The 26,413-nt window shown below is 43.9% G+C and overlaps 1 protein-coding gene across 2 annotated transcripts in view; it reads left to right on the top strand.

Annotated features, from left to right (window-relative positions):
• Positions 1 to 1,729: 1,729 nt before the first annotated feature.
• Positions 1,730 to 26,413, top strand: part of ATP6V1C2 (ATPase H+ transporting V1 subunit C2) — a 120,843-nt gene continuing 96,159 nt past the window's right edge. The window contains exons 1-3 of one of the 2 annotated variants that reach the window (XM_030198864.1): positions 1,730 to 1,861; positions 3,511 to 3,670; positions 7,100 to 7,167. In XM_030198864.1, coding sequence (XP_030054724.1) covers positions 3,542 to 3,670; positions 7,100 to 7,167 — 197 coding nt within the window. In that variant the 5' untranslated portion in view covers positions 1,730 to 1,861; positions 3,511 to 3,541. Of the gene's footprint in view, positions 1,862 to 3,420; positions 3,671 to 7,099; positions 7,168 to 26,413 lie in introns of those variants that run through there. The other variant, XM_030198865.1, reaches the window with a different exon arrangement.

Raw genomic sequence — 26,413 nt, 5'->3', positions numbered from 1 at the left:
AGCCTTTTTAAATTCCATTCAGTTGTTGAGTGTTTTGTTTAGGTTAAGACCATTTATGTATTTGTGAGGGGGGGGGGGGGGGTTGACTGCCCTTGGTGCCGTCTTAGCAGGGGAACCGGCACCTTCAGCCGACACACTGTTGCTTCCAGCCCCACTCCCTGACCTCCCCAGAACAGAAAACCAGCCATCATCATAAGTGCTGGTTTTAATGATTGCCAGATGCAGGGTGCCCTCCCTCTGACCTCAACTGCTGCTGCAGCATGCATCTGGTCTCTCGGGGACCTACAGTCATCTGAAGGCAGCACGGGACCTCCCAGCCGCATGCAGGTTGATGACTCTGCAGCTTCCCAACCCCCCTGTTTCTGTGAAAGGCGGGACACTGAAGAATTGTCAGCATGTGGCTGGGAGGTCCCACTGCCTTCTTATGATGACCATTGCTGCTGCATCTATGATCTGGTGGCAGCAGTGGGTAAGGGGCTGGTGAGGCTGTAGGGGGGGATGTAGTATGCGGGGCAGTGGGGGGGGGGGGGGGGAGAACCGCCTGTCCTGGGTGCCATCTTCCCTTACTACACCACTGGTTAGGACTGTGTTATATGGGGGTCAAGTCATTGAAGTAAGGTGTGTATGGGGGTTTTGTGTGGGTAAACCTTTGCAATGTGGAAGGGCAGTCACAGGTCCACATGTTAGAATCCATACCTCATTTTCTCATTTTGTTGTTGCTCTTACTATCTTCCCATCCCTTTGCTACATCTCTAAAGCTAGAGAATGATGTTAACTTTGAAGGCTGTTAATGAATTGGATAGTTATTTATGTTCCAGTGATGCTGACGACGATGTTTTCAATTTTTAAAAAAACAAGCAAAAGTGCTGGCCACAACTGGCAAAATTTGCACTGGAGACCCTGTGCATTTCTGCTACCCAGCACATCTTCTGAAAAGGCATTTTCTATTGCAGGAAGAACTATGGAAGACAGGCGAGCTAGACTGAATCTGAGATTGTTGATGACTTATTATTCATAAACAGATTTTTAAAAAAGTCATAACAGTGCTTGGTAGGCCATATTTCTCCCATACAGAACGGGTTGTATTTTGTACCCCTGGACATTTTAACAGGGTGGATAAGGGTTCCTTGGGGTAGCAGAAGTGTGGGGTTGGAAGGAAGGTGGAGGGGGTTATTATTGTTGCTTGTTGTTAGTATTGTTTTCTATTTGTGATTTTAAACTACAGTTGCACAGAATAGTTCCTTTTTTTACTTTAATAAAAACATTTAAATATAAAATCATAAGAGTTTGAGGCTTGTGCAGATAAGGTCAGAGTCCTTGGAAACAGGGTGGGGACGAGAAGGCCCGCGGGGACAGGGGGGCAGGAGACAAATGTAATTGTATACTCTCACTTTCTTTTCTCTCTAATCAATCGCTCATCAACACCCCCCCCCCCCCCATCTCTACCTTTGCCGGTCTTTCACTCTTATTTTTCTGTCCCTGGCCCCCTCTCCTAGGCATCGGGAGATGCAGGGCACTGTACAGATACAGCTCAAGTATCGCCGCTCAGACAGCCTTCACCATCTCCGCTGTGTTCGAATGCAGCAGCACCTGCAGACCTCACCCCTGTGGGCGGTGCAATCACGCACCAACATTCTCCCCATGGGTGAGCAACGTCACAGAATAGGATTTATGCAAGAGGCAGCCCGTGTAGGTGATGGGTGGTGCGCGCGTGAGACCTCCCGTCCTAGTGGCCACAGAGCAGGTGCTACCTGCGCTCGCTCTCTCTTTCGCCTTGCACCCTTCCTTCTTGGGGCTGGAGCCAGAGAACGCGACTTGCACCCTCAGCAGGACAGAAAGCTCGAGACACCTCTGAGCGCGGGTGAGAGCACAGTCTGGCGTCCAACCAAGGCTGTGGGTAACCGGCCCCCTTCTCTCAAGATTAGCGTCCGAAGCAGGAAACTAGGCGCCAGGACTCGAGAGCGATGCTGCCTTGCACCTCATTAGCGCCCAGAGCAGGGTGCAGGGAGAAAGAGCCGCGGAGCCCGGTGATAAGTAGCAGCTCCATTCCTAACCTCTTAAACCCCACTGTCCCAGATTGGCTTTGGGTAACACACAGACTACAGACTCGATTTGCTATCTATAAAAATTCCATTGTAGTTCATCCAACATCTCAATTGTGCCAGGAGCGAGCTAAGTGTGTGATGTGCCCGGTTCTGGATATGGATTCAGCAGTGGCGTAGCCAGATCTGACATTTTGGCTGGGCCCAGAGCTAATATGGGTGGGCAATATATGTATATATAGGTATGAGTAGTGTTTCTTGGGATACTACAAAATAATGCCTTAGAATGCACTTTATGATGGATTTCTGAGTATTCTACCCAACAGCTGCCCTGCATCAACATAAACCACATACTTACTGGGTGGGGATGGGCTCCTCATTGCCTAGGCCAGGGCAAAGGAGATATATTTAATGACTAAATACATCTTTTTTTTTGCCCTAGGCAGTGAACAGTCTAACCCCCCATCCAGCATCTACCCCCTCTCCCTCCCCTTTCCTTCCAGCGTCTGCCCCCTCTCTTCCCTCTTTCCATGCTCCCTCTGCCCCGGAACAGGTTACTTCCTGTTCCAGGGCAGAGGGAGAATGGAACGAGCGAAGCCGACAGGCGCGCGGCACACCCCCCAGCAGGTAAAAATGCGCCGGGATAGGGGGGCACATCAGCGATCCACCCTGTGTGTCAGCCACCCTAGGAACGCCAATGCAGCAACTCTCCTCTCTCCCCTGCCCTTCCCTCCATCCATCCATCCATATCCAGCAACTCTCCTCTCTCCCCTGCTCTTCCCTCCATCCATATCCAGCAACTCTCCTCTCTCCCTTGCCCTCACCCATCCATCCATGTCAGCAACTCTCCTGTCTCCCCCATCCAAATCCAGCAATTCTCCTCTCTCCTGCCCTCCCCTCCCTCCCATCCCATCCATGTCCAGCGAGTCTCCTCTGTCCTCCCCTCCATGTCCAGCGATTTCTCCTCTCTCCCCTGCCCTCCCCTCCATGTCCAGCGATTCTCCTCTGCCCTCCCCTCCATGTCCAGTGATGCCCCAACCCCCACCTGTCCCCCCCCCCCCCCCGAGTTCCAGTTCCAACCCCCTCCCTGCTGGACCTCTTCTCCCTCAACAACCCTCCTTGCTTTCCTGCCGCTCTGCCATAGCTTAAAACTCATTTTACTAACCTGTTACCCGACTGCAAAAGAAGCAGAGAGTACAGCCAGCTCGCCTTCCCCTTCTCTCTCAGCGTCCCGCCCTCATTTGCATTTCCTGTTTAGGGAAGGCAGGCAGCGCGCAGGAGAAAAGGCAGCGAGGGATGTTGTTGGGTTGGGGCTAGTTAGGGTGGGCGGGTCTGGAGCAAAAGTGGCTGGGCCCGCCCATGGCTACGCCCCTGGGATTCAGCACCACAGACCCGCCGTGGACAGCAGCGTAGCTTGCTTCCCATTTCATCGCTAACTTTCCCTTCCCTTCTTTTCTTTTCTCAACAGAAGTGTGGGGACAGCTGCGAACGCCGTGACTATGTCCGAGTTTTGGTTAATTTCTGCTCCTGGGGATAAAACGAACTTACAGGCTCTGGAGAGGATGAACACGGTGACTTCCAAAGCCAACCTGTCGTCTAACTCCAAATTCCTCATCCCAGACCTAAAGGTAAAGCGGTGGGCAGGGCTACTGAATGGTGCCCCACTTGTTGTTCAGAAGTACATGATCAATGCAGTAAAGCAACCTCTGGCAAAGCGTCTTTAAGTAATGTGTTTTGTTAAGAAGAGGATTCAGTTTACTATGGGTTTTACGATGTAGATATGTCATTTTAATGTAATTGATATGTGGAAACGTGTACACTGGTCAGAGCAGGTTCAGTGCTGAGCTGTAAATTTCTTCAAAAAGGCTCTAAATAAAGCCTAATTAATAAATGTAAATGAAGAAGGTGAGTCGAGCTCTCGCTGCCAGCAGGAGAACTGTTAAAGCAACGTAGTGCTTGCTGCTGATTTCCAAAACTTTTTTTTCACATGTGGTACTAACTCTTCAGCTCTGATAATAACATCACTATAAATCGAAATGTTTTGAGGTTTCATGCTGCCTGGAGGGCCAATGTTTAAAATCCTTTTCTAAGAAGTCCAAGTTTTGGAAGTTATTGGTCGAGTTCTGTATCAGTACAGAGGGAATCAATTATGAAATGATCTGCTAAAAGGCATAAAACATTACATTTTTCAGGATAGGATCTGCAGCACACAGTAGCCAACTTTTCAGAACACTAGAAGGTGGGGAGAAGCATTCAACAATTTATTTTAAATTAAGCTCTATATCCATAGTTCTAATTCTAAAACAGAGTAAAAGTAATTATATGTAGTTTAAAAAAAAAAGAACAGCATGTACAGCATTTTCTTAAGGGTATGTATACATGTCACCCTCAATTCATGTACTTGCAACCTGGTGGTTTTAATTAGCACAGCTGGAATCATAAGGTGATGATACATTACCCCTCCTTAGACAAAGTGAGGGAGTTCAGTATTAGGTGGGGATGAGTTTTTGGTTTCCAGGTTTAGTTTTGAAAGTTTTTTTGTACATAGGATCAAATTCTACTTAGGTCACTAAAAGTTAGGCGCCAAAAATCTTGGAGACCCTTTTACAAAGGCACACTAGTGATTTTAGCATGCATTAAACATATATTCCTATGGTCATCTCTAGCATTTAGAGTGCACTAAAAACACTAGCGTGCCTTTGTAAAAGAACCCCCCCCCCTTAGTTTTCTATAATAGCAAAATTGTGTGCTAAATCTGTTATGGAATACAAACGTAGGTGGATAGCTACACACCAGACTTTAGGTTCAACAACTTATGCCATGTCTATGGTTGGCATAAATGGTGGTGCCTAAGGGGGGGAAGTTATCAAGTTGGGTTATTTTAGTAAAGGGTCCCATTTTGTGCAATGAAGACCCTGTGCTAAAATAATCTGACATGTGGTAAAATAATCCAACTTGACAGTAGCCCACATTGGTAACGTCCCCCCTAAATCAACTGGACACATAAAACCTCCAAATTAATGCACAAAAGGTACATGCATTAAAGCATTTTAATGCATGTTAAATTTTACATGCATTAATTTCTGACATCAATCAAAAAGTCAGCAAACCATCCAAAAAATCCAAAAAGAATAAAAAATGTTTTCCAAGCACACCCCTAGGGGTGCTAAAGCACTCAGAAGAGGCCGATGATCAAAACTCTGGTGCTGTTCTGAATAGCACTATAACAATACCACCAGAACAGCGCAGAAGAACAACGCCGTAATGTTCAGAGCTAATGAGATGCAAATAACAGTGCGCTTGGCATTAGGGAGTTCAGTGGGAGGATTGTGCTTGGTGCATGCAGGTAAGCTTAGGTCTGTGCGCATGCACCTGGTAAAACCTGAACGTGAAGCACACATTGGCGTCTGTTTTCTGCAGCCTAAATATAAGCACTTTTACTTTTTTTTTCTGGATACTTATATTTAGATTCAAGTAACAGATGTCAGTGTGTGCTTGTTTTTTTTTTTAAAGCATGGCCGCTTTAAATTTAGACACAGGACAGGAACGCCAATGTGTGCTTCGTGTTCGGGTCTGCTGTTTCTCACAACCCCTGCTCAAGGGCTTGCACAGGCTTCCTTCCGCTTCCAAAAGCAATCGAAATCAGTAGATTTTGCAGAAAGAAGCATGAGAATCATGGGAAATCCTCTCTTCCAACACCCTAACGACTGCTCGGACCTGGCGTTATTTTTTTATAGCAGTAAGGCACCTTTGTTTCGGGCGCTGTTTCCTGATCATTGGGGAGGAATACAAAATGACCTTATTTAAATTAGGTTGACTCCATTTGCATGCTATCTGCGCTAAGGCCTGCTGCGCTCGTGTGCTGTGCTAGACCCCTCTGATCATTCTGTGCTGGTAAATGCAGGCACTAGTACAGCGCTAATGGCCTCATTTGCCTGTGTTTACTTTTGACCATGAGCACCTCACTGCACTGAGATGATACATATCCTTCAGTGAACCTAATGATAAGAGGGAAACATCAAATTTATTGATGATAGAAAACTGTAGGCATTTATTATGTTAGTGGGTTATATTATCTTTGTAGCACACAACAGTTCTTCTTTCCAAGGGAATGAAGAAAATGGAAAGAGAGACTAATGGCTGAGTAAGCAGTCATGCACCCACGATATGAAATCTTTCCATTGACAGAAAGGCACCACAAATATTACAGCAAAAGACAGCTAGTTTCTGTGATTACAAAGATTACTTATTTTAGGGCCTCTTTTACCAAACCAAGCTAATGATTCCCGCATGGCAATGCCGACGAAGCCCATTCATAGTGAATGGGCTTCATCAGCATTGCTTTGAATGGGCTTCGTTGGCATTGCTGCACGAGGAATCGCTAGCACAGCTTAGTAAAAGAGGCCCTACATTCATGGCATTGTTTGTTTGGTTTTTTTTTTTGCTCTAGAATATTAAAAATCTAGTATCTGAATGCAAACTGTGCAAGAACACACACCTTCTATATTGTATAAAGAGGTAAATAGACTTTAGATTCCCGGTGTAGATCCCTCAATATTAGATCTCACCGCTCCGCTTTGCTGCTGGTTTTTTTTTTGTTATCCAGTGCGGTTGCTAGCTGGCATCCTCATTAGTCTAAAAAATCCTCTCTTATTGTTTAATAGCAAATAGTTTACTTTTACCAATATAGCTTTTGGCACTTATCTTATAATACGGGCTTTCTCTGTAGGTTCGCTCTAGAATATTAATGCAAGAAAATAATTGAAGAGCAATTCATATGAGCGCTCCCCCTCCCCCTACTAAAAAATCCAAGATCCATAAATTTAATGGGACTTTTGTTTCAGTTATAGGCTAGAGTCATAGTTTTGCCTGGAAAAACAGTTGCCTTTCACTCTCTTACATAGCTCTTACTGAAAATAATATGTGCACAGACAGGCTGGTTGACAAAATTAATATTTTTAAAGAAAAAAAGTACTAAAAACAGTGTTAAGAGTATTAACTCAGTAACAAGCTCTGTTAATCGAGATGTGTAACAAACTGCAAGTGGTCTTTTGCAGGTGGGGACACTAGATGCTCTTGTTGGTCTCTCAGATGAACTGGGGAAACTTGATCTCTTTGCTGAAAGGTAAAATATATCTTATTTACTCCACACAAATGAGGAACTGACATTGTTTTAATGAGACACAGTGTTCTTGCTCAGACTGGACTCGTGCTTGTTTATGCTTGGTGCTACAGTTCAGTTGGGTGGATCAGTTTGGTTGACCCACGTTTAGACCAGAACAGTATATGACATCCTGGAAGACTGTGTGTAATCTTGTTTGCCATAGAAGGTCATCAGGGTTTGGCTGATCTGTAAACATTAAGGGAACAGGTTATTTTTCAGCTGTGCAAGATGATGCAGTAGGTTAAGCAGCCCGGTACAAGGAGGCAGATTTAAGTAATCATTTTTTTGCCCATGTGAAAATCTGTTGCATAATATTTAGATCTCCAGAATGTGTCAGTTATGTTATTGTATTAGAATGTTTTAAAATTCCCTGTCAGCCTTCTCCATAAGACAATGCTGTAGTGTGCGGTTCCATGCGTTTCCTTTAAAGGCTTACTGTTAATTGTTAAGATATCTGCACATGTGGAAACAGATGTATTCTGTATCATAAGATTTCCTGCCTGATTCCTTTCTTGATATGACAATCTAAGATTTGCACAGTTGTTGTAATCACATGGAAGTTAACTGACGTATCTCTCACACACACACACCCACATTCTTTGTATGATCATTATGAAACTAGATAGCTAGATGGTTAACAAAAGGAAAAAAAACCCAACAACATTGTATAAATATTAATTTAAAGCTAAGGTCAGTGCTTCCCATACTTTTCTTTAATGTGATCGCATTTTAGAATCTAAAAATTCACGTGACTTAAAATGGTGACCAAAGCAACATTTTGCTTCTGCTGCCCTTCATATGCCATTGTTTGTACTTGTGTGTAGGTAAAAATGTGTAGAATGAGTATGGATGGGGAGGGGAGGGGGGAGGTGAACGGAGTCCTGGTGAGTGAAGGAAGAGGTATCTAGGGTGCCCCACGCTCTGCCGCTTCCAGTCCACAGCTTTCTCTTCTTTCCCATCTGCACTGTAGCCTCCCTTCCTTTTCCTTTTTTGTCACCAGCCTCTACCTCAGTTTTGGTATCTGGCTGGCTGAGTGGAAAAAGCTGAGTAGGCTTTTTTTTTCCCCCCCCCCCCCACTATGCTGCTGTTGCCTCTGCTTTTGGCCAGTTCTTCCCTAGGCATGTGCAGGCTGAATTTTATGCCCTATTATAATCTTTGTCCCTTTGAGGCCAATCAGGTCTATAGGAAGCTGTAACTTGTCTTGTGCAGTCTCAGTCTGAAGCAGGGACTTCAGCTGCAGATAGTTTCATGACCCATACTGATTTTTTTACCCTGTTTGGTGTTATGACCCACATTTTGGGACCCCCTGGCTTAGGTGGCACTGTTTACAAGTTGGAGCAAAATGGCTATAAGTATTATTATTTTTTGTATACATTTGTTTAATGACAGCACCACCTTAGGTGAATTTTTTTTCAAAAAGGAATATATAAATTCTAATAAAATAAATAAAGTAGTAAGGGTACATGTTAAGCAGATTAACATCTGAGAAAAGAAAAGTAAAGAACAGTTCCAATATAACCATATCTGGTTAAACTAAGAAAATTATTATTTTTTAAACTTTTTATTTATAAATTTAAGTGTACCAATATGATTGATTGAAAAAAATTATAACCTATCCATTCTTCCTGTATATAATTAATTAGATAACATGAATCTCAAATCTCCAGATAGGGGGGTTGTGAATGCTTTAGTCATTGTCCCCTATCATTCCTGGGAGCCTATTACTATCATCGGTTCCTTAGAGGGAAAAAAAAAGAACCAGTATAAAAAACTCCAACATAACGGAGAAAAATAACTGGTTCAAAAAAACCCGATTATATATAAAATAGAATAGAGTGAATAAGTATACAAATATTCAATCAGGGGCCCTACTTGTGTACATCTAAATGTGCTGCAAAAGGCTAACTTGCATACTGCAGATAACAAAAAAAAACCCTAGGAGGTCTTTTATAAAGGCACGGTAACGTTTTTAGCTAAATACTAGAGACACCCATAGGAATATATGGGCGTCTCTAGCATTTAGCACATGCTTATTTTTAGGGTGCGCTAAAAACACTAGCGAGCCTTTGTAAAAGGACCCCCTAGTGCAAAAAATCCCTCATAATACTACAGCCCACACTTATTTTAAAGATGCCAGCACTACCCCAAAACAGTCTCGCTGCAATTCTTCGTGTCACATCCAGGGCTTTTCTAATTGTCCTCCATACTGCAGTGTACTGCCTCTCCAGCAAAATCCAAATTCAAGCATAATCATAGCAAAATTATCATGAAATAAATCACAGTATATGAGAACAAAAAGTGAGAATTGAAACTAATACAGGAAATAAGCTCTCGTGGAGGGGCATAATCGAACGGGGCGCCCAAGTTTTCATGAGGGCGTCCTCGCAGGACGGCCCCGTAAAGGAGCGGGGCAACCCATATTATCGAAACAAGATGGACGTCCATCTTTCATTTCGATAATACGGTCGGGGACGCCCAAATCATGAAATTTAGGTTGACCTTAGAGATGGTCGTTCTTAAGTCGTTTTTGAGATGGTCGTCCCTGGTTTTTGACGATAATGGAAACTGAGGATGCCCATCTCAAAAACGACCAAATCCAAGCCATTTGGTCGTGGGAGGAGCCAGCATTTGTAGTACACTGATCCCCCAGACATGCCAGGACACCAACCGGGCACCCTAGGGGGCACTGTAGTAGACTTCAGATTAATAAGGTCCCAGGTCAATAGCTCCCTTATCTTGGGTGCTGAGCCCCCCAACCCCCCAAAACCCAAAACAGTACACCACTACCATAGCCCTTAGGGATGAAGGGGGGCACCTACATGTGGGTACAGTGGGTTTGTGGTGGGTTTTGGAGGGCTCACATTTACCACCACAAATGTAACAGGTAGGGGGGGATGGGCCTGGGTCTGCCTGCCTGAAGTACACAGCACCCACTATAACTGCTCCAGGGACCTGCATACTGCTGCGATGGACCTGAGTATGGCATTTGAGGCTGGCAAAAAATATTATTTTTATGGTGGGAGGGGGTTAGTGACCACTGGGGGAGTAAGGGGAGGTGATCCCTGATTCTTTCCGGTGGACATCTGGTCAGTTCAGGCACCTTTTTGATGCTTGGTCGTGAAAAAAAAAATGGACCTAGTAAAGTCACCCAAGTGTTCGTTTGGGATGTCCTTCTTTTTTCCATTATTGGCCGAGGACGCCCAGTTCCGCCTTCGCTACACTGCCGACACGCCCCCATGAACTTTGGTCATCCCCGCAAAGGAAAGCAGTTGAGGGTGCCCAAAATCGGCTTTCGATTATGCCGATTTGGGTGACCTTGCGAGTAGGACGCCCATCTCCCGATTTGTGTCGGAAGATGGACGCCCTTCTCTTTCGAACATTCACCTGATACGCTATTAGTAGTCCACAATAAAGGGGAAAAGAGTATTAATAAGGCAGAGAAAAAGGGTAATGTATTAAAGGAAAACAAAGATGGTGCCTGAAGATGGTCTAATTATACAATATATGGAAAGCAGGAGGACATTCATGTGGAAGTACTAGAGGTCCACAAACCAACACAAAGAGGGTACAAAGTACATGACAAAATCCAAAATAGCAGAAAAAAAGCACTAAGTGCCTTCAAGATAGGGACCCAGATCCTTTTAATCACATGGCTTGAACACCAGTCTTGTATTAATGTCCCGACATGGACTGTGTTTCTGTGCACAGTGCTGCATCAGGGGTCAATAGGTTATTTGTAAGCAATTATGGTTAAAAGGCCATATGCACAAAACGGAGATACCTCCCTACACAATACAAATTAAGTTTAGTTTCATACTCCTCACAGTTGGAAGCGAAGCAGTCCTTCATAATCTGGGAATGAAGCAGTACTAGAGGTCACCACAATCTTATTAGACACAAATGTTGAGAGCTGCGCTGGATCAAACAAAAAAAATATCATACTCTCAGAAGAGCGAGCAGGGAAAATGAAGAACGAAAGTCGCTTCCATTGAGGTTTCAACAATAAAAAAATGCTTTCTCTTCTTCTGGATCACTCTCGCTACATCTGGATACATTCGTGCCTTGTAGTTCATGAACAAAACATCTTTAAATTTAAAGTTTAACGGTTTTTATTCAGGATCAAGAAAACCTAACAACATACAGCTGAACAACAAATCTAAGCAAACACATCAATAGTTACATAACAACGAGCAAGCATGACAGAACAATAAACAAGAACATCTGCCAGCAATAACCCAGTAACACAAGATCCTTTTTATGTATACAATAACCCTCCCAACCCACCATCCCATTTCTGTTCAATTTTATCAAATATTCAAAGCAATGAGCACTTTTGTTTATAATTTAATGTACCTAAAATGGTCAGGGTTAATAAAGCTTTATAGTTACAGCTTTATTCATTTTAGTCAGTACAACCTCTCTCGCTTTCTAAAGATTTCAGTTATCTGGATGGGGGTTATGTATTGATTTTGCAGCTTTTGTTTGTGGAATCAATTTACAGCATTGCTATTAACTGACTTATTAGCTATTCATACTTTAATTCAGTGGTTTTATGTTTACAGAACTTGTATACTGATAAACTTATTTGTGGTTTGGGATTGCACATCTTATATTTTGATCAGTTTATAATTAAAGCTTAAATTATACTTCTCTATTTGTAGGAATATTGAAGGTTTAGGAATACAAATTTACATTTGGCAGGAGTAAATCCCCTAAAACCTTGTTATAAAATTGCCTCCAAAATGTCATATTTTTTCTGTTCATTTTCCTTTGTCAATGACATACATTAATAACATGGGATATGTTGACATATGAAGATAGCAGAAAGCAAGATTATATATAATAAATTCGAGCGATGGATTGATCTGCTATGACGGACATTTGTCTAACTTTCGACATCCAAGATAAGTAACATTTAGTTACATTGTTTTGATTTTCGTGGTTCCATTTATGAAGTATTTTAGAGGATCGTTGGACAAAATTTATGAAAAGATTGTGTGGCGTTTTTTTTGACCCATGATTAAAGAGGCATGCTTTCTTATTGTAAGGTGTTTCCTTTGGAGGGAGGCGGTGCTGGTATTACTGAGGTCTTTTTTCTCCACTTATTTGCATGTTAAAATTTCATGTAATGAATCCATGCCTTCCTCTTAATACTTGATTGCAGTGTAGAAACTTATATATTATTATATGTTGACATTTCCCATGTTATCACTAGTTCAAAAAACCACCGCTTGTATAATCATCGAGGAACTGTTGAATGTGATAATACAAGTGTGAAGAAAAAAGCCTGAGAAGTTTATGCGAGCGCCTATTCTGTGCTTCCTGAATTCCTTCATAGGCATAAAAAACATCCATTAATATAATTTCAATAAGAAACATTATTTAAATAATTTTAAAGTACTTTTTATATTTATTTTATATTTCAACAATTTTATTGATGATGCAATCAAACAACAGAGGTAAACAACAGAAGGAACATACAAATAGTCAAATGGCAATACATACTTAATAATGTTTAAGGTTACCATATTTTGTCCTCTGAAAAAGAGGACACGTGGCACACCCCACCCACACCACGTCCCTTTCGGATCCTCATCCCGCCCCCTGTCACATTCCCCTCCCCTTCCCTTACTTACTATCTGCCCTGGTGGTCTAGTGACCTCTTCGGGGCAGGAAAGAGGGGGCTTTTTCCTGCCCCGAAGAGGTCACTAGACCACCAGGGCAGATAGTAAGTAAGGAAAGGGGAGGGGAGGGGAGACCCACGGCGCCGCCCACCTGCATGTACATTTGTCCAGAAATCTGGACAAACGTGCGTGCGGGCAAAACCTGCCGGACGCCCCGGACATGCCCTCAAAAAGAGGACATGTCCAGGGAAATCCGGACAAATGGTAACCCTTAATGTTAACAGATTACATCTCATTATCAAACATTTTAACCATGGTATCTTCGCCCACCCCTCTCCACACACCCCTATATATATTTTAAAACTTCAAAACCTTAAGGAAACAGATAAGCTTTGAAGTTTTAAAATATATGTAAAAATTTCTTTAAAATTATTTGAATAATGTGTCTTATTGAAATAATATTAACAGGTGGTAGAAGTTTTTTATGCCTATGACTGAATGCAGGAAGTGCAGTATAAGCGCTCAAATAAACTTCTGAGGCTTTTTCCTCCACACTTGTATTATCATGTTCAACAGTTCCGCGATGGTAATTTACGAGGTGTTTATTTTTGAACTAGTGATATTTTGTCTCCCTTTCTCATTATATTTCCCATGTAAATGACATCCCATTCCTAATACAAATTACTCCTCTCTGGAAAGAATGAAGGAGCTTGCTCAATATGGTGGGGGGTGGGTGCTGAGCACATACTGGCACCCACACAGGTGGTTCCTGTAAAGGTGAGGAAGGCTTTTGGCACCCTGAGCCAGTGCCTCACAGGGCTTATGCCTTAAGCTGGCCATGAGTGTTAACTTGCTGAATTTCCTGCAGGTTACTGGCCAGTTTCAGTGAAATTTGGTATAGATGGAAATGAACCACCATAGCAAACTCATGAGAGAATCTGTGTGGCGGTGGCTCAAGGATAGATGAATACATCTCACTGAAAAATGACCTATATGTCTGGAACTAGGTCAGGGAGACTGCATTATTACTGCGGGTGCCGTATTTTTTAGGTGCTCAGGTGAGGAGGGGTGGTTTTATGGAGTCATCTGAGCCCGTTTGCATCAAATTTTGAATTAATGAGATGTTGAAGCATATTTTCAAAGCTCTTAAAGGGGTCCATTTACTAAGCCGTGGTAAAACGTGGCCTGCAGTAGTGTGGGCGCTTGTTTTTGGTGCACGCAGGGCCATTTTTTACCACGTCTGGAAAAAGGAGCATATTTTTTTAATGGGCCAGGAAATGGGCATGTACTAAAGTTAAAACTATTGCATGCCTATTTATGGCCTGAGCCCTTATCGCCACCCATTGGTCTAGTGGTAATGGCTCATGCGCTACATGCGTGGTAACCGTTTGGTGCATGCCAACTGTCGATTACTGCTGGAAAAGCCATGCATGGTAGAAAATTTTAAAACATTTCTACAGCCAGAATGAGCGTGTGCCTCAGATTTGTCACGTGCTGCACATACGTAGGCCCTACCACAGCTTAGTAAAACCTATTAACCTATTGAACTTTGTAAGTTAATTGCTTTGAAAATGAGCCCCATTGTATCACTTCAGCTCATTAACTCAAAATTTTAGTAAACTGTTGCACTTAATACACTAAAATGTACTACCTGTAAGGAGCATGTTTTGCAAATTTTTTCACACTTGAGTCCAGGGGTGTGCTGGTAAATTTTTTTTTATTTATAATATTTTCATTTCACATTCATGTATATACATAAATTCAGAAAAATAGGAAAAGAATATTATGATTAAACTTTACAAGAAAAAATACATTTTTTTTAAAGATCACAATAATGTTGTCCAAGAAATTTTTAACAACGGGCTCTCTCTCCGGGCATAGCCGGCCCTGAAATTCTTTTTTTTTGGGGGGGGGAATACATGCCTCTCTCTCCCCTCCCTTGTGCGGGCACGCTAGGCATACCTTTGTCAAGCCCCACCAGCCAATAAATGGACTGCCACCATTCTCTGCTGCTTGTTTCTGGCTCTGAGCAGCATGATGGAACCTTCTTGCGCTTGCATGAAAAGTCTCAGCCTGATGCTCAGAGTCAGAAACAAGGAGCAGGGAGCAGGGAGCAGCAGCAGCAGTCTATGTACTTGGCTGCTGGGGCCAGCATTACTGACAGCAAAGTAAAAATGAATTCAGGAGGGGGCCCAAGCCCACATTTTGGGAGTCAGTTGTTAAAGTAGCCATGGGGAGGCCTATTTTAACAACCGGCTCCCAAAATTCTTAAAAACTTAACAAACGGCTCTTGCGAGCCCGTGAGAGCCTGCTCCAGCACACCACTGCCTGTGTGTGAAAAAACATACAAAAGCTTGAAACACTAGTGTTTTTCTATATTTTGGACTGTTCTGTGCATAGGCCTCGCTCTGTGAAAAATTAGCAGTTTAGTCAGTCGGCCTGTTTATTTTCTTCTACTACCATGCTTCATTTCTTTCTCCATTCTCTTCATTGTTTCTTTCTTTATCATGGATATAGTAATGTGATGTCTGGGGCACGCCGATTCATTTGCTCAGGGCCACTGAAGGTTGGGAAGGCCACCATCCTTGTGGAAGTTCCTGCTGCTGCTTCCCCACACTATTAAAATTACTGGGCATGCCTCTTTGCACAAGTTGATATATATCTTGTTTGAGCGACCTTCACCTCTCGGTGGCATACCAAAAGAATTCTGAAAAGGGGAAATGGCCAAAAGAAAACAGTATTGTGCCTCTTCAGTCTCTTCCCATTATGCTGTTGGTCTCAGCATCTTGGCCAGTGCTGCTGAAACTAAAAAAGAAAAGGGAAAAAACCCTTCCAATCTGTTTAAACACAGTTTTAGAAGTATGTTTGCTAAAGCACTAAGGGTCCTGTTTACTAAGTAGCGTTATAGGCATGTTAGCATCTTTAACGTGCGTTAACTGTGTAAGCACCTACAATATCCCTAAAGGTGTCTACACAGTTAACGCAAACACTAATTGTAGGTGAGTTAAAAATGCTAGTGTGCCTTAGTAAACAGGGCCCTAAGCATTTACCCTGGATTCTATAAAGGGCGCAGATCTCAGATTGGCACCTAAAATTATTAGCTAATGGACTCAAATGATTTAATTATAGGAGTTATTGAGCACTTAATTGGCACTAATTATGATTTGGGCATGGATCTGGCTGTGCACTATTCTGTAACAATAGATGCCTAAATTGAATCGTTTACAACTCAAAAGGGGGCATGGCCACAGGAGGAGCATGGATGGGTCCGTGGCTTTCACCAAAGATGCATGCAGTGTGAAAGAGGCAGATCGCCTCGGGCCTTCCCTCACTGTGTCCCGCCCTCGCGGAAATAGGAAGTTACATCAGAGGAGGACAAGACACAGTGAGGGAAGGCCCAAGGCGATCTCTGCTTCTTTCACAGGTGGAAGCGAGGTGCTGCGCTGCCAATTCAGAGGTCTTTAAAATGCTTTTTCAGGGGACTAGATGGCAGAGAGAAGGGGGCTATCGAGGGAGCTGAGGGTAGACAGGTGGGGACTGGGTTGGGGGGGGGGCTCAGATGGGAGAACTATTACTACTACTACTTAACATTTCTAAAGTGCTACCAGGGTCACGCAGCGCTGTACAATTTTAAACAAAGAAGGACAGTCCCTGCTCAAAGGAGCTTACAATCTAAAGGACAAGTATACAGTCAATCAATTGGGCAGTCCAGGTTTCCTGAATAGAGGTAAATGGTTATATGCCGAAAGCTACAGTGAAGAGGTGGGCTTTGAGTAGGGATTTGAAGATGGGCAGGGAGGGGGCTTGGCATATGGGCTCAGGAAGTTTATTCCAAGCATAGGGTGAGGCGAGGCAGAAGGGGCGGAGCCTGGAGTTGGCGGTGGTGGAGAAAGGGTACTGATAGGAGGGATTTGTCCTGTGAGTGGAGGTTACAGGTAGGAACGGGTAGGGGGCTGGAGCTGGAATTGGGGCCATGTCTGGGGCAGGAGGGAGAATGGTGTCATGCATGGGGCAGGAGCAGGTGAGAGAATGGGGCTGGGGCTGAATGGGGGGGGACATAATGCAAGGCAGGTGGATGAAGGGGACTGGAACTGGGGGCTGAAAAGGAGGGTAGGTGAGATAAGGGGGTTAGTTCTGGAACTGGGGGCTGAATAGGGGCAGGGGCTAAAACTGGGGAATGGGGCTGAAAGGGAGACAGGGAGAAGGTGGCTGGGGCTGGTGGGAGAAAAGGGCTGGGGCTGAAACTGGGGACTGGTGGGATAATGGGGCTGAAACTGGGGGCTGAAAAGGGGGGCAGGTAGGAGAAGTGGGCTGAGGCTGGAACTGGGGGCTGGTGGGACAGTGGGACTGGAACTGTGGTCTGAAAAAGGGAGGCAGGTAGGAGAAGTGGGCTGGGGCTGGAACTAGGATCAGGTGGGATAATGGGGCTGGAACTGGGGGCTGAAAAGAGGGAACAGAGAGAGAGAAAGAGAGGACACATCCTGGATAGAAGGAGGAGAAAGAGGGAGGGCAGACCCTGGATTGATGGGAGTGGGAGGGCAAATGGTAGATGGTAGGGGCAGAGAGAAAAGGCAGATATTGGATGGAAGGGAGAGAAAGGGCAGACAGGGGCAGATGGTGGATGGAAGGGGCAGAGATAGGGGGCAGATGGTGGATGGAAGGGGCAGAGATAGAGGGCAGATGCTAGTTGGAAGGGAGAGAGAGGGCTGACACTGGATGGCAGGAACAGTGGCGTAGCTAGGTGGGGCGCCAGGGGAGCAGCCGCTCCCCCAAACGGAGTTCTGCCGGCACCTATTTTTTTCATCCTGTTGCAATGAAAATGTGCGCCAGTGCTGGCGGAAGTCCACTCTCGCTCCCCCTACGCTGTCAACTTGCCTCATCCTGGCTCCGCTTCTGGGCAGGAAGAAAGAGAAGGCAGATGCTGGATGGAAGGGAGAGAGTGAAGAAAAGATGAGGAAAGCAGAAACCAGCGATGACAAACTGTAAATAATAATTTTTTTTATTTTTTTGCTTTAGGATACAGTAGTATTGTAGCTGTGTTAATAAATGTTTATAAATAAAATATGGAAATAAGGTAATCTTTTTATTGGACTAATACATTTTGACTAATTTTCGGAGAACAAATCCCCCTCCTCAGGATCGGATACTGTAACAGTATACTGTAATGACCTGAGGAAGGAGGTTTTGACCTCTGAAAGCTAAATGTATTAGTCCAATAAAATGGGATTATTTTATTTTCTATATTTATTTCTATTTGTTAATTTGTAAAGTGGTGAAATTTACATCTGCAATCTTTATTTTTTGCACAGTACTAGGGGACATTTTCTGTTTCTGTGGTGTTGCATTGTATGCAGAATCTGGCTTCTTGGGGGTTCAGTTTAAATTTTGTCTAAATAGAAAGTTTATGGTTACTTATTCTATAGTGGATTAGGGTGTATCTGTGAAAAAGACATGGCTTTCAGTTAGCATTGACTGTGCAGGATTGACAATTTTCGTTTTACAATAGGTGAATTGATGTTCTAGTGCTCACTGCTGTGTTTAAGATGCTGCCTTCTCCTAGGTACACCCTTGTGTGACTCGTAGAAATGACTGCTTATGGTATGGTAGAATTGCTCTACAGGTCCTGAGTGTTCTGTATTCTTGGTATGCCTAGTACTGGATTTTGGAGGGGGGTGTTAAAAAAAGACCGGCCCCGGGTGTCATATACCCTAGGTACTCCACTAGTTATCAGTGTTCATTTAGTTTGTTAAGCTAGTTAAGTTGTGCACGGTGTTATAGAATCAGCACAGATTTTGTCGCCTAAATATAAGCACACTAATTAGAATCCATGGGTAAGTGTGTAAATTTGCTTGTGCTGTTAGGCAGTCTTTTACTAAGGTGCACTAGCATTTTTTAGCTCACGCTAGAAATCAGCTGGTTCTAAATGCTGAGACACTCATTATATTCCTGTGGGCATCTCAGCGTTCAGCGCTAGCTGATTTCTAGTGTAAGCTAAAAATGCTAGTGTACCTTAGTAAAAGGCCCTCTTAATGTACAAGCACAGCAATTTTTATTATGCTGGCATGACAGCACATGCTAATTCATGTGCTAATTGAATAGCCTGTTCTGGGGCAATTAATCAGTGGGAAATGGGCGTGGATTGCACACTGCAGTTAGATCATGGTACCTTATTCCTAAATAAAGCAGCTGTTATTTGGCAGTTTGATCCCTAGTAATAGTATCATGAGATTACCACCAAGGATCATAAGAGTCATTTTGAACCCAGTTACTCAATGGGGCTGGAGCAACTGGGATCATTCCTGTCCCCCACTAGACACAAAGAAGACCTTTAGAAGAGCTGGGGGGAAGGTTCTAGGGGTTGGGGGTGGTTATTGGGATGTGGTGGGTAATATGACATATTTAGGAGGGGATCAGGATGTTGGGAGGGGGGCTTATTGTGAAAGAGGGAGGGAGGCTTGACTGTATGAGTGTATGTACGAAGAGAGACTTACCGACCTGAACATGTATAACTTGGAGGAAAGGAGAAACAGGGGTGACATGATACATAACTGATTATCTCCCACTGAATATTCCAGTTAGTGGCTAGCCTCTAACTGGCTATATTGCAGGATATGACGTGGCATTGACTATCTGGATTTAATACTGGTGGCGGACAGCAAACATGTGGCCCGCCACTGGCTGAATATTGAGCCCAGTGTATTTGTAGAGAAGAATAGGCAGAAAAGGAAAAACAAAGAAAATAAAAGTGAAATAAAAAAGAAAAAAAACAATAACATTATTGGATAATTAGTCTATGAGCAAAATAATTCTCTGAAAATTTAACAGAACTGGACGTTATTAGATTCTGTGTTTTAGCCAAAGCGGTTTACATATTACATACAGATTCTCTGTCCCTAGTTGGCTCACAGTCTAAGGGGCCCTTTTACTAAACTGTGGAAGGAAGTGGCCTGCGGTAGCATGGGCGTGTGGAATTGCTGCATTCCGAGGCCACTTATTACTGAGTCTGTGAAAAAACAACAACTTTTTTTTAATATGGGGGTCATTAATGGCCATGGGCTAATTTTAAAAAATTGGTGTGTGGCCATTTACTTCCTCAGCCCTTACCGCCTCCTATTTAGAAGGCCAAGGGCTCATGCGCTAACCCAACAGTAATTGGGCAGCATGCAGTGCTGCCCGTTTAAGTACATAAGTATTGCCAAACTGGGACAGACCGAAGGCCCATCAAGCCCAGCATCCTGTTTCCACAGTGGCCAATCCAAGTCACAAGTACCTGGCAAGATCCCCAAAACGTACAGCACAATTTAAGCTGCTTATCCTAGAAATAAGCAGTTGATTTTCCCCAAGTCCATTTTAATAATGGTCTATGGACTTTTCCTTTAGGAAGCCATCCAAACCTTTTTTAAACCCCGCTTCGCTAACTGCTTTTACTACATTCTCTGGCAACAAATTTCAGAGTTTAATTACACATTGAGTGAAGAAAAAATTTCTCCAATTTGTTTTAAATTTACTACTTTGTAGCTTAATCACGTGCCCCCTAGTCATAGTATTTTTGGAAAGAGTAAACAAATGATTCACATCTACCCGTTCCACTCCACTCATTATTTATAGACCTCTATCATATCATCCCTGAGCCATCTTTTCTCCAAGCTGAAGAGCCCTAGCCGCTTCAGCCTTTCCTCATAGGGAAATCTTCCCATCCCCTTTATCATTTTCATTGCCCTTCTCTGTACCTTTTCTAATTCCACTATATCTTTTTTGAGATGCGGCCACTAGAATTGAACACAATATTCGTGGTGCAGTCGCACCATGGAGCGATACAAAGGCATTATAACATTCTCATTTTTGTTTTCCATTCCTTTCCTAATAATACCTAACATTCTATTTGCTTTCTTAGCCGCAGCAGCACACTGAGCAGAAGGTTTCAACGTATCATCAATGACGACACCTAGATCCCTTTCTTGGTCCATGACTCCTAACGTGGAACCTTGCATGACATAGCTATAATTCGGGTTCCTCTTTCCCCACATGCATCACTTTGCACTTGCTCACATTAAACGTCATCTGCCATTTAGACGCCCAGTCTCCCAGTAACATAAGGTCCTCTTGTAATTTTTCACAATCCTCCCGCGATTTAGTGATTTAGAGATAGTCTTGTGTTAAGCGGAGCCTTTCAGAGAGTTTAATCCAGAGTGTGGGGGCTTCTTCAGAGAAGGCTCGCTTGCGGGTATCACAGTGGTGTGCTGAAGCCGGCTCGCACCGGCTCGCAAGAGCCGGTTGTTAAATTTTCTTCCGGCTTGCGAGCCGGTTGTTGAAAACCGCGAGCCGGCTCTGGCTCTTCTCCCTCCCTCCTCCATCCCTCCAGATCCGGTCACTCACGGCCTCACCGACTCCTTGTTCTTCGAATTCTTCGGGGCAGGCAGTCTTGCCTGCCCGCTTCCAACGCTGACTCCAGGGGTGATGGTGGAAACTGCTGCACGGATTGATTTGGGGGAGCGAACCTTCCTCTCATTCAGCCTCAACAAGCCCTGTTTTGACTGCCGCTGCTACTATCATTACGCGGGGAACCCCACGATGACGTATTCTGTCATTCTCTACCGGGTCCTGCTGCCCCCACAAGAAATAAACGGCATTTCCCTGGGGGCAAAAGTGTCCGGCAAAGCAACAGCAGCAGTCCATCAAGAAGTGGATTCTGTCTTTAAGGTACTCCAGGATCCGTGAGATCCGGAAAACCTGTAATTTAAAACTAAAGGTTTCCAGCTGAGGCTCCGTCCTTTACCTTCTTGCAGGTTGATCTAGTAGTGCACAGAGCAATGCTTTTCGTTTCAAGTTTTTCCCCTGGATTAAAAGCAATATGAGAAACTTCCCTTACACACTCGAACGATCGGCTCACCTGAGGAACGTCCCTTCAGTGGGTTTTAAAGGAACAGCTTGCTTTATGCCGTTGACCAAAGGACTGGGAATAGTGACAGGGGCGTCCTTCAAGCTGCTGGAGCTCACAGCGGGCTGCCCACAAATTGGACAGTTCTGTGGTAAAGAGTAACTGAAGATCTCCTTCCCACAGTGCTTGAATTTTACCATACCTTTTACCTAGGTCGAAAGAAAGCATGGTACTTGCTAAGTTACCCTGCACGCCATAAGAAGCATTACAAAAGCCCGCCCCCCTGCTACCAACAAATCAGGACCAGTAATCCAGGTGCTCGGGCAGACTGACAGCACAACTAACCAATCACTTTTCACATCATTAGGAGCAGGAAGTATTTCCAACGTCCTCTCCACTCCTCCTGCTACCTACATCTTGGACCAGTGGCTCTCTCGGGCGGGTTTGACAGCAGAGCACGTTCAGCCAACCACTGTTCACATCCTTCGGTGCAGAAAGCAGAGTGGGGTGCTTCAACTTTTCAAAGTACCACACTGAAAACTGTAGATAGTATGGAAGAGGCACTTTTATAAAAATAAATTTTATTTAAAAAAATAGATATGTGTAGTTACAAGGTACTCTTAAGCAGGGCAGGGGAGATGAGGGGAGAGAGAACAAATGCTAGACATGGATGGAGGGGAGGGAAGAGTGAGAAAGGAGATGAGATGACTGAAAAGGAAGAGAGGAGAAAAACTGCACATGGATGAAGAAAATAGGCAGAAGCTGAGGACCAGAAATGAAGAAGAAAGGAGGAAAGGAAAGAAATAAATGGAAAGGAAGCCCTGGAAACGGAGTTAAGAGGCCAGATAGCAGCAGAATCGGATACTGGGCCAGCATGATCAGAAAAACAGTCACCACACAACAAAGGTAGAAAAAACTCATTTTATTTTCATTATAGTGTTTGGAATATGTTCACTTTGAGAATCAGGTGCTCAACATTAAAAGTTTATATTTATTTACTTATTTACGGCATTTTATCACACATTAAACATGAATTACATTGGAACCTGGGATCATTTAATTTTTTTTCCTGGAGGAATGCATTGCCACACCTCCCCCAGGCTCTCTCCCCGGCCATAGCCAGCTCTGCAATTTGGGGGAGGCACAGAGGGGGACGGGGGGCGCAGAGGGGGACCAGGGAGAGAGCCTGTTGTTAAACATTTACCAGCACACCACTGGGGTATCACATCATATAATGTCTTTTGGAGAAGGTGTGGTTAGTAATAGTGTCCTTGGAGGTGTGTAAAGGATCATTGAATACTGCATCCTGCAGCCAACTTGTAGTGGAAAACTCAAGGTAGTAGCTTTGTGGTCAGTGGCTGTACAACAAGGCTTTCTGCATTGGGCCCTAATTTAAGAGCATAAATTTAGGAGCTGTGTTTGCTCTCCAGTGTGGTGGATGAATCTGGTACATAATATTCTGGTAGTATGGATATTTCAGACTGTGCTCCATATTTTCTGTTATTACATGACATTCTTGGTGGTTGTTAATATTTACAGTAAACTAAGCTATGTTTGGAGAACTGTTGTTATCTTTCAAGTACATTTGAGATCCATGCCATGTTCTCTCTCTCTCTCTATCTCTGTCTCTTTTCAATGTTCCAGTTTTTATTGAGAATGAAAATCTCATATAAAAGGTAATGTCACCACATACAAACTTACAAATTATAGCAAAGCTATGGAAATCTAAATTACTGTAGAAAAAAAAACAATAAAGAGCAATAGCTGAAGGTGTTTTCCTTTAAATCAAGTATAAATTAAACTTATAGCTTTATGATAAAACTCTGGTGTGGAATGCCACAGCCGGGCTTCTGGAAAAAGTAAAAAAGGGCAACTCTATAACTTGATGCCTCAAGTTAGAAGCTTCGATGCCGCACGCTGAGCACCAGCACTTTGGTACCTAGATTCAGTTATAGAAAACCAGCTAAGTCGGCGTTGAAATGCTCCATTTAGGCATGCCTACTTATTCCAGGACTATGGTTGTCATAGGTTGACACACCTAAGTGTACTATGCAGTGTGCACAACTTAAAAAGGTATGCATATACGTAGGAGACACACTCATATCCCACCTGTGTTCCACCTATGTCTCTGCCTCCCTTTCAGTTATGCACTGTATTGTTTATATGACCTTACGAGACTGGGCATCTAAATGGCAGATGAAGTTTAATGTGAGCAAGTGCAAAGTGATGCATGTGAGAAAGAGGAACCCAAATTATAGCTACATCATGCAAGGTTCCACGTTAGGAGTCACAGACCAAGAAAGGGATCTAGATGTCGTCGTTGATGATACGTTGAAGCCTTATGCTCAGTGTGCTGCTGTGTCTAAGATAGCCAATAGAATGTTAGGTATTAGGAAAGGAATGGAAAACAAAAATGTGGACATTATAATGCCTTTGTATCGCTCCATGGTGTGACCGCACCTCGAATATTGTGTTCAATTCTGATTGCCGTTTCTCAAAAAAGATACAGTGGAATTAGAAAGGGTGCAGAGAAGGGCGATTAAAATGATAGAGGATGGGGCGACTTCCCTATGAGGAAAGGCTAAAGCAGCTAGGGCTCTTCAGTTTGGAGAAAAGGCGGCTGAGGGGAGATATGATAGAAGTCTATAAAATAATGAGTGGAGTTGAACGGGTAGATGGGAAGCGTCTGTTTACGCTTTCCAAAAATACTAGGACTAGGCATATGATGAAGCTACAAAGTAGTACATTTAAAACAAATCGGAGAAAAGTTTTCTTCACTCAACGTGTAATTAAACTCTGGAATTTGTTGCCAGAGAATGTGGTAAAGGTGGTTAGCTTAGCAGAGTTTAAAAAAAGGTTTGGATAACTTCCTAAAAGAAAAGTCCATAGACCATTATTAAAATGGACTTGGGGACAATCCACTGCTTATTTCTAGGATAAGCAGCATAAAATGTATTGTACAGTTTTGGGATCTTGCCAGGTACTTGTAACCTGGATTGGCCACTGTCAGAAATAGGATGCTGGGCTTGGTGGACCTTTGGTCTGTCCCAGTAAGGCAACGCTTATGTTCTTACTAGTAAATCAGGCACGTTTCTGACACAAATGAACTAGCAAGGTTTTTGTCGGAGTGTGTATGTGTGAGAGTGACTGTGTGTGAGAGAGAGAAAGTGAATGTGCGAGTGTGTGTGTGTGTGACAGAGAGAGAGAGTGAGACTGCTGGGTGCAAGCGTGTCTGCTGTGTCCCCTGTCCCCCCTTCCTACCACCCAGCGATTCTCGTCTCTCCCCTGCTTCCCCTCCAGCCACCCAGCGATGCTCCTTTCTCCCCTGCCCCACTCCAGCCACCCAGCGATTCTCCTCTCACCCCTGCCCCCACTCCAGCCACCCAGCGATTATCCTTTTTCCTTGGCCCCCCCATATCCACCCAGCCATGCTCTTCTGTCCCCCTGCTCCCCCTCCAGCCACCCAGTGATTTCTCTCTCTCCTCTGCCCCCCCTCCAGCCACCCAGCTGTTCTCCATTTTCTCTTGACCCCCTTCCAGCTACCCAGCGATGTTCCTCTCTCCCCTGCCCCCCCTCCAGCCACCCAGCGAAGCTCCTTTCTCCCCTGCCCCTAACGATACTGGCCAACTGTCTTGCCCTCTGCCAACTGGCCAACCTCCGCTGCAGTGCACAGCTCAGTGTGCAGGTCTGCTGAATGATCGATCCGTTTGCCGCTGTGCGCCCGCCCTCCCACCTCTGGTTGGTTAGCTTTTGTGTCCGCCCTCCCACCTCTGGTTGGTCAGCTTTTGCGTGTGACGTACCAGGAAGTACTGACGTCAATTCAGAGAGCACGAATGCTTCAAGGTTTAGTGCCACGGAGTCAGCTTCAGAATGTTGGAGGTGCTTTTTATTATATAGGATGTTATGTTTTTAGGCATATACCTGGAGAAGGATACCTTGTGGTCAGACAAAGCTGGGATCTTTTTGGGAGTTAGGAAGAGAGAATGAGGGGTGGGGTGGGAACAGAAAAGGCAGAGGGATGGGGAGAGAGAATTGCAGAAGGAAGAGAGAGTACTGAAGGGTAGGGAGGAAGAGATCCTCATCTCCAAGCCTCATCTCTGGCCGTCTTCAAATCTAAGCTAAAAACCCACCTCTTCGATGCTGCTTTTAACTCCTAAACCTAACCCTTCAACTTTCCCCTATCCCTAATATGTCCTGTCTGTCCTAAACCTTATCCCTTACTTGTCCTGTCTGTCATAATTAGATTGTAAGCTCTATCGAGCAGGGACTATCTCTCCATGTTCAAGTGTGAAGCGCTGCGTACGTCCAGTAGCGCTATAGAAATAATAAGTAGTAGTAGTAGTAGTAGTAGTAGTAAGAGATCATGGGAACAGAAAGAGGACTGGGAAAAGGGGAGAAAGCTGGAAAGTGTCCAGCATGGAGAAAGGGCAGAGACATTTTAGAACTGAACCTACCAGGCAGCGGCATAGTCAGGTTTATTTATTTAATTACATTTGTATCCCGCATTTTCCCGCATAGCAGTAGGCTCAATGTGGCTTACATAAAACGTTCAAATTCTGAACAGGAAAAAAGGTCAGTTTCAAAAAAGAAAAACGTCTATCTTTTTTTTTTTTTTTCGAAATTACTATGGACGTTTTGTATTTTGGATGTTTTGTGATTTGGACGTTTTTTTTTTTTTTTGTCCATTTTGGGGAAAAAAACATCC

Source organism: Microcaecilia unicolor, chromosome 3 (genome assembly GCF_901765095.1).
Source record: "Microcaecilia unicolor chromosome 3, aMicUni1.1, whole genome shotgun sequence".
Lineage (NCBI taxonomy): Eukaryota > Metazoa > Chordata > Amphibia > Gymnophiona > Siphonopidae > Microcaecilia > Microcaecilia unicolor.
This window is presented reverse-complemented; position numbering and strand designations above follow the sequence as displayed.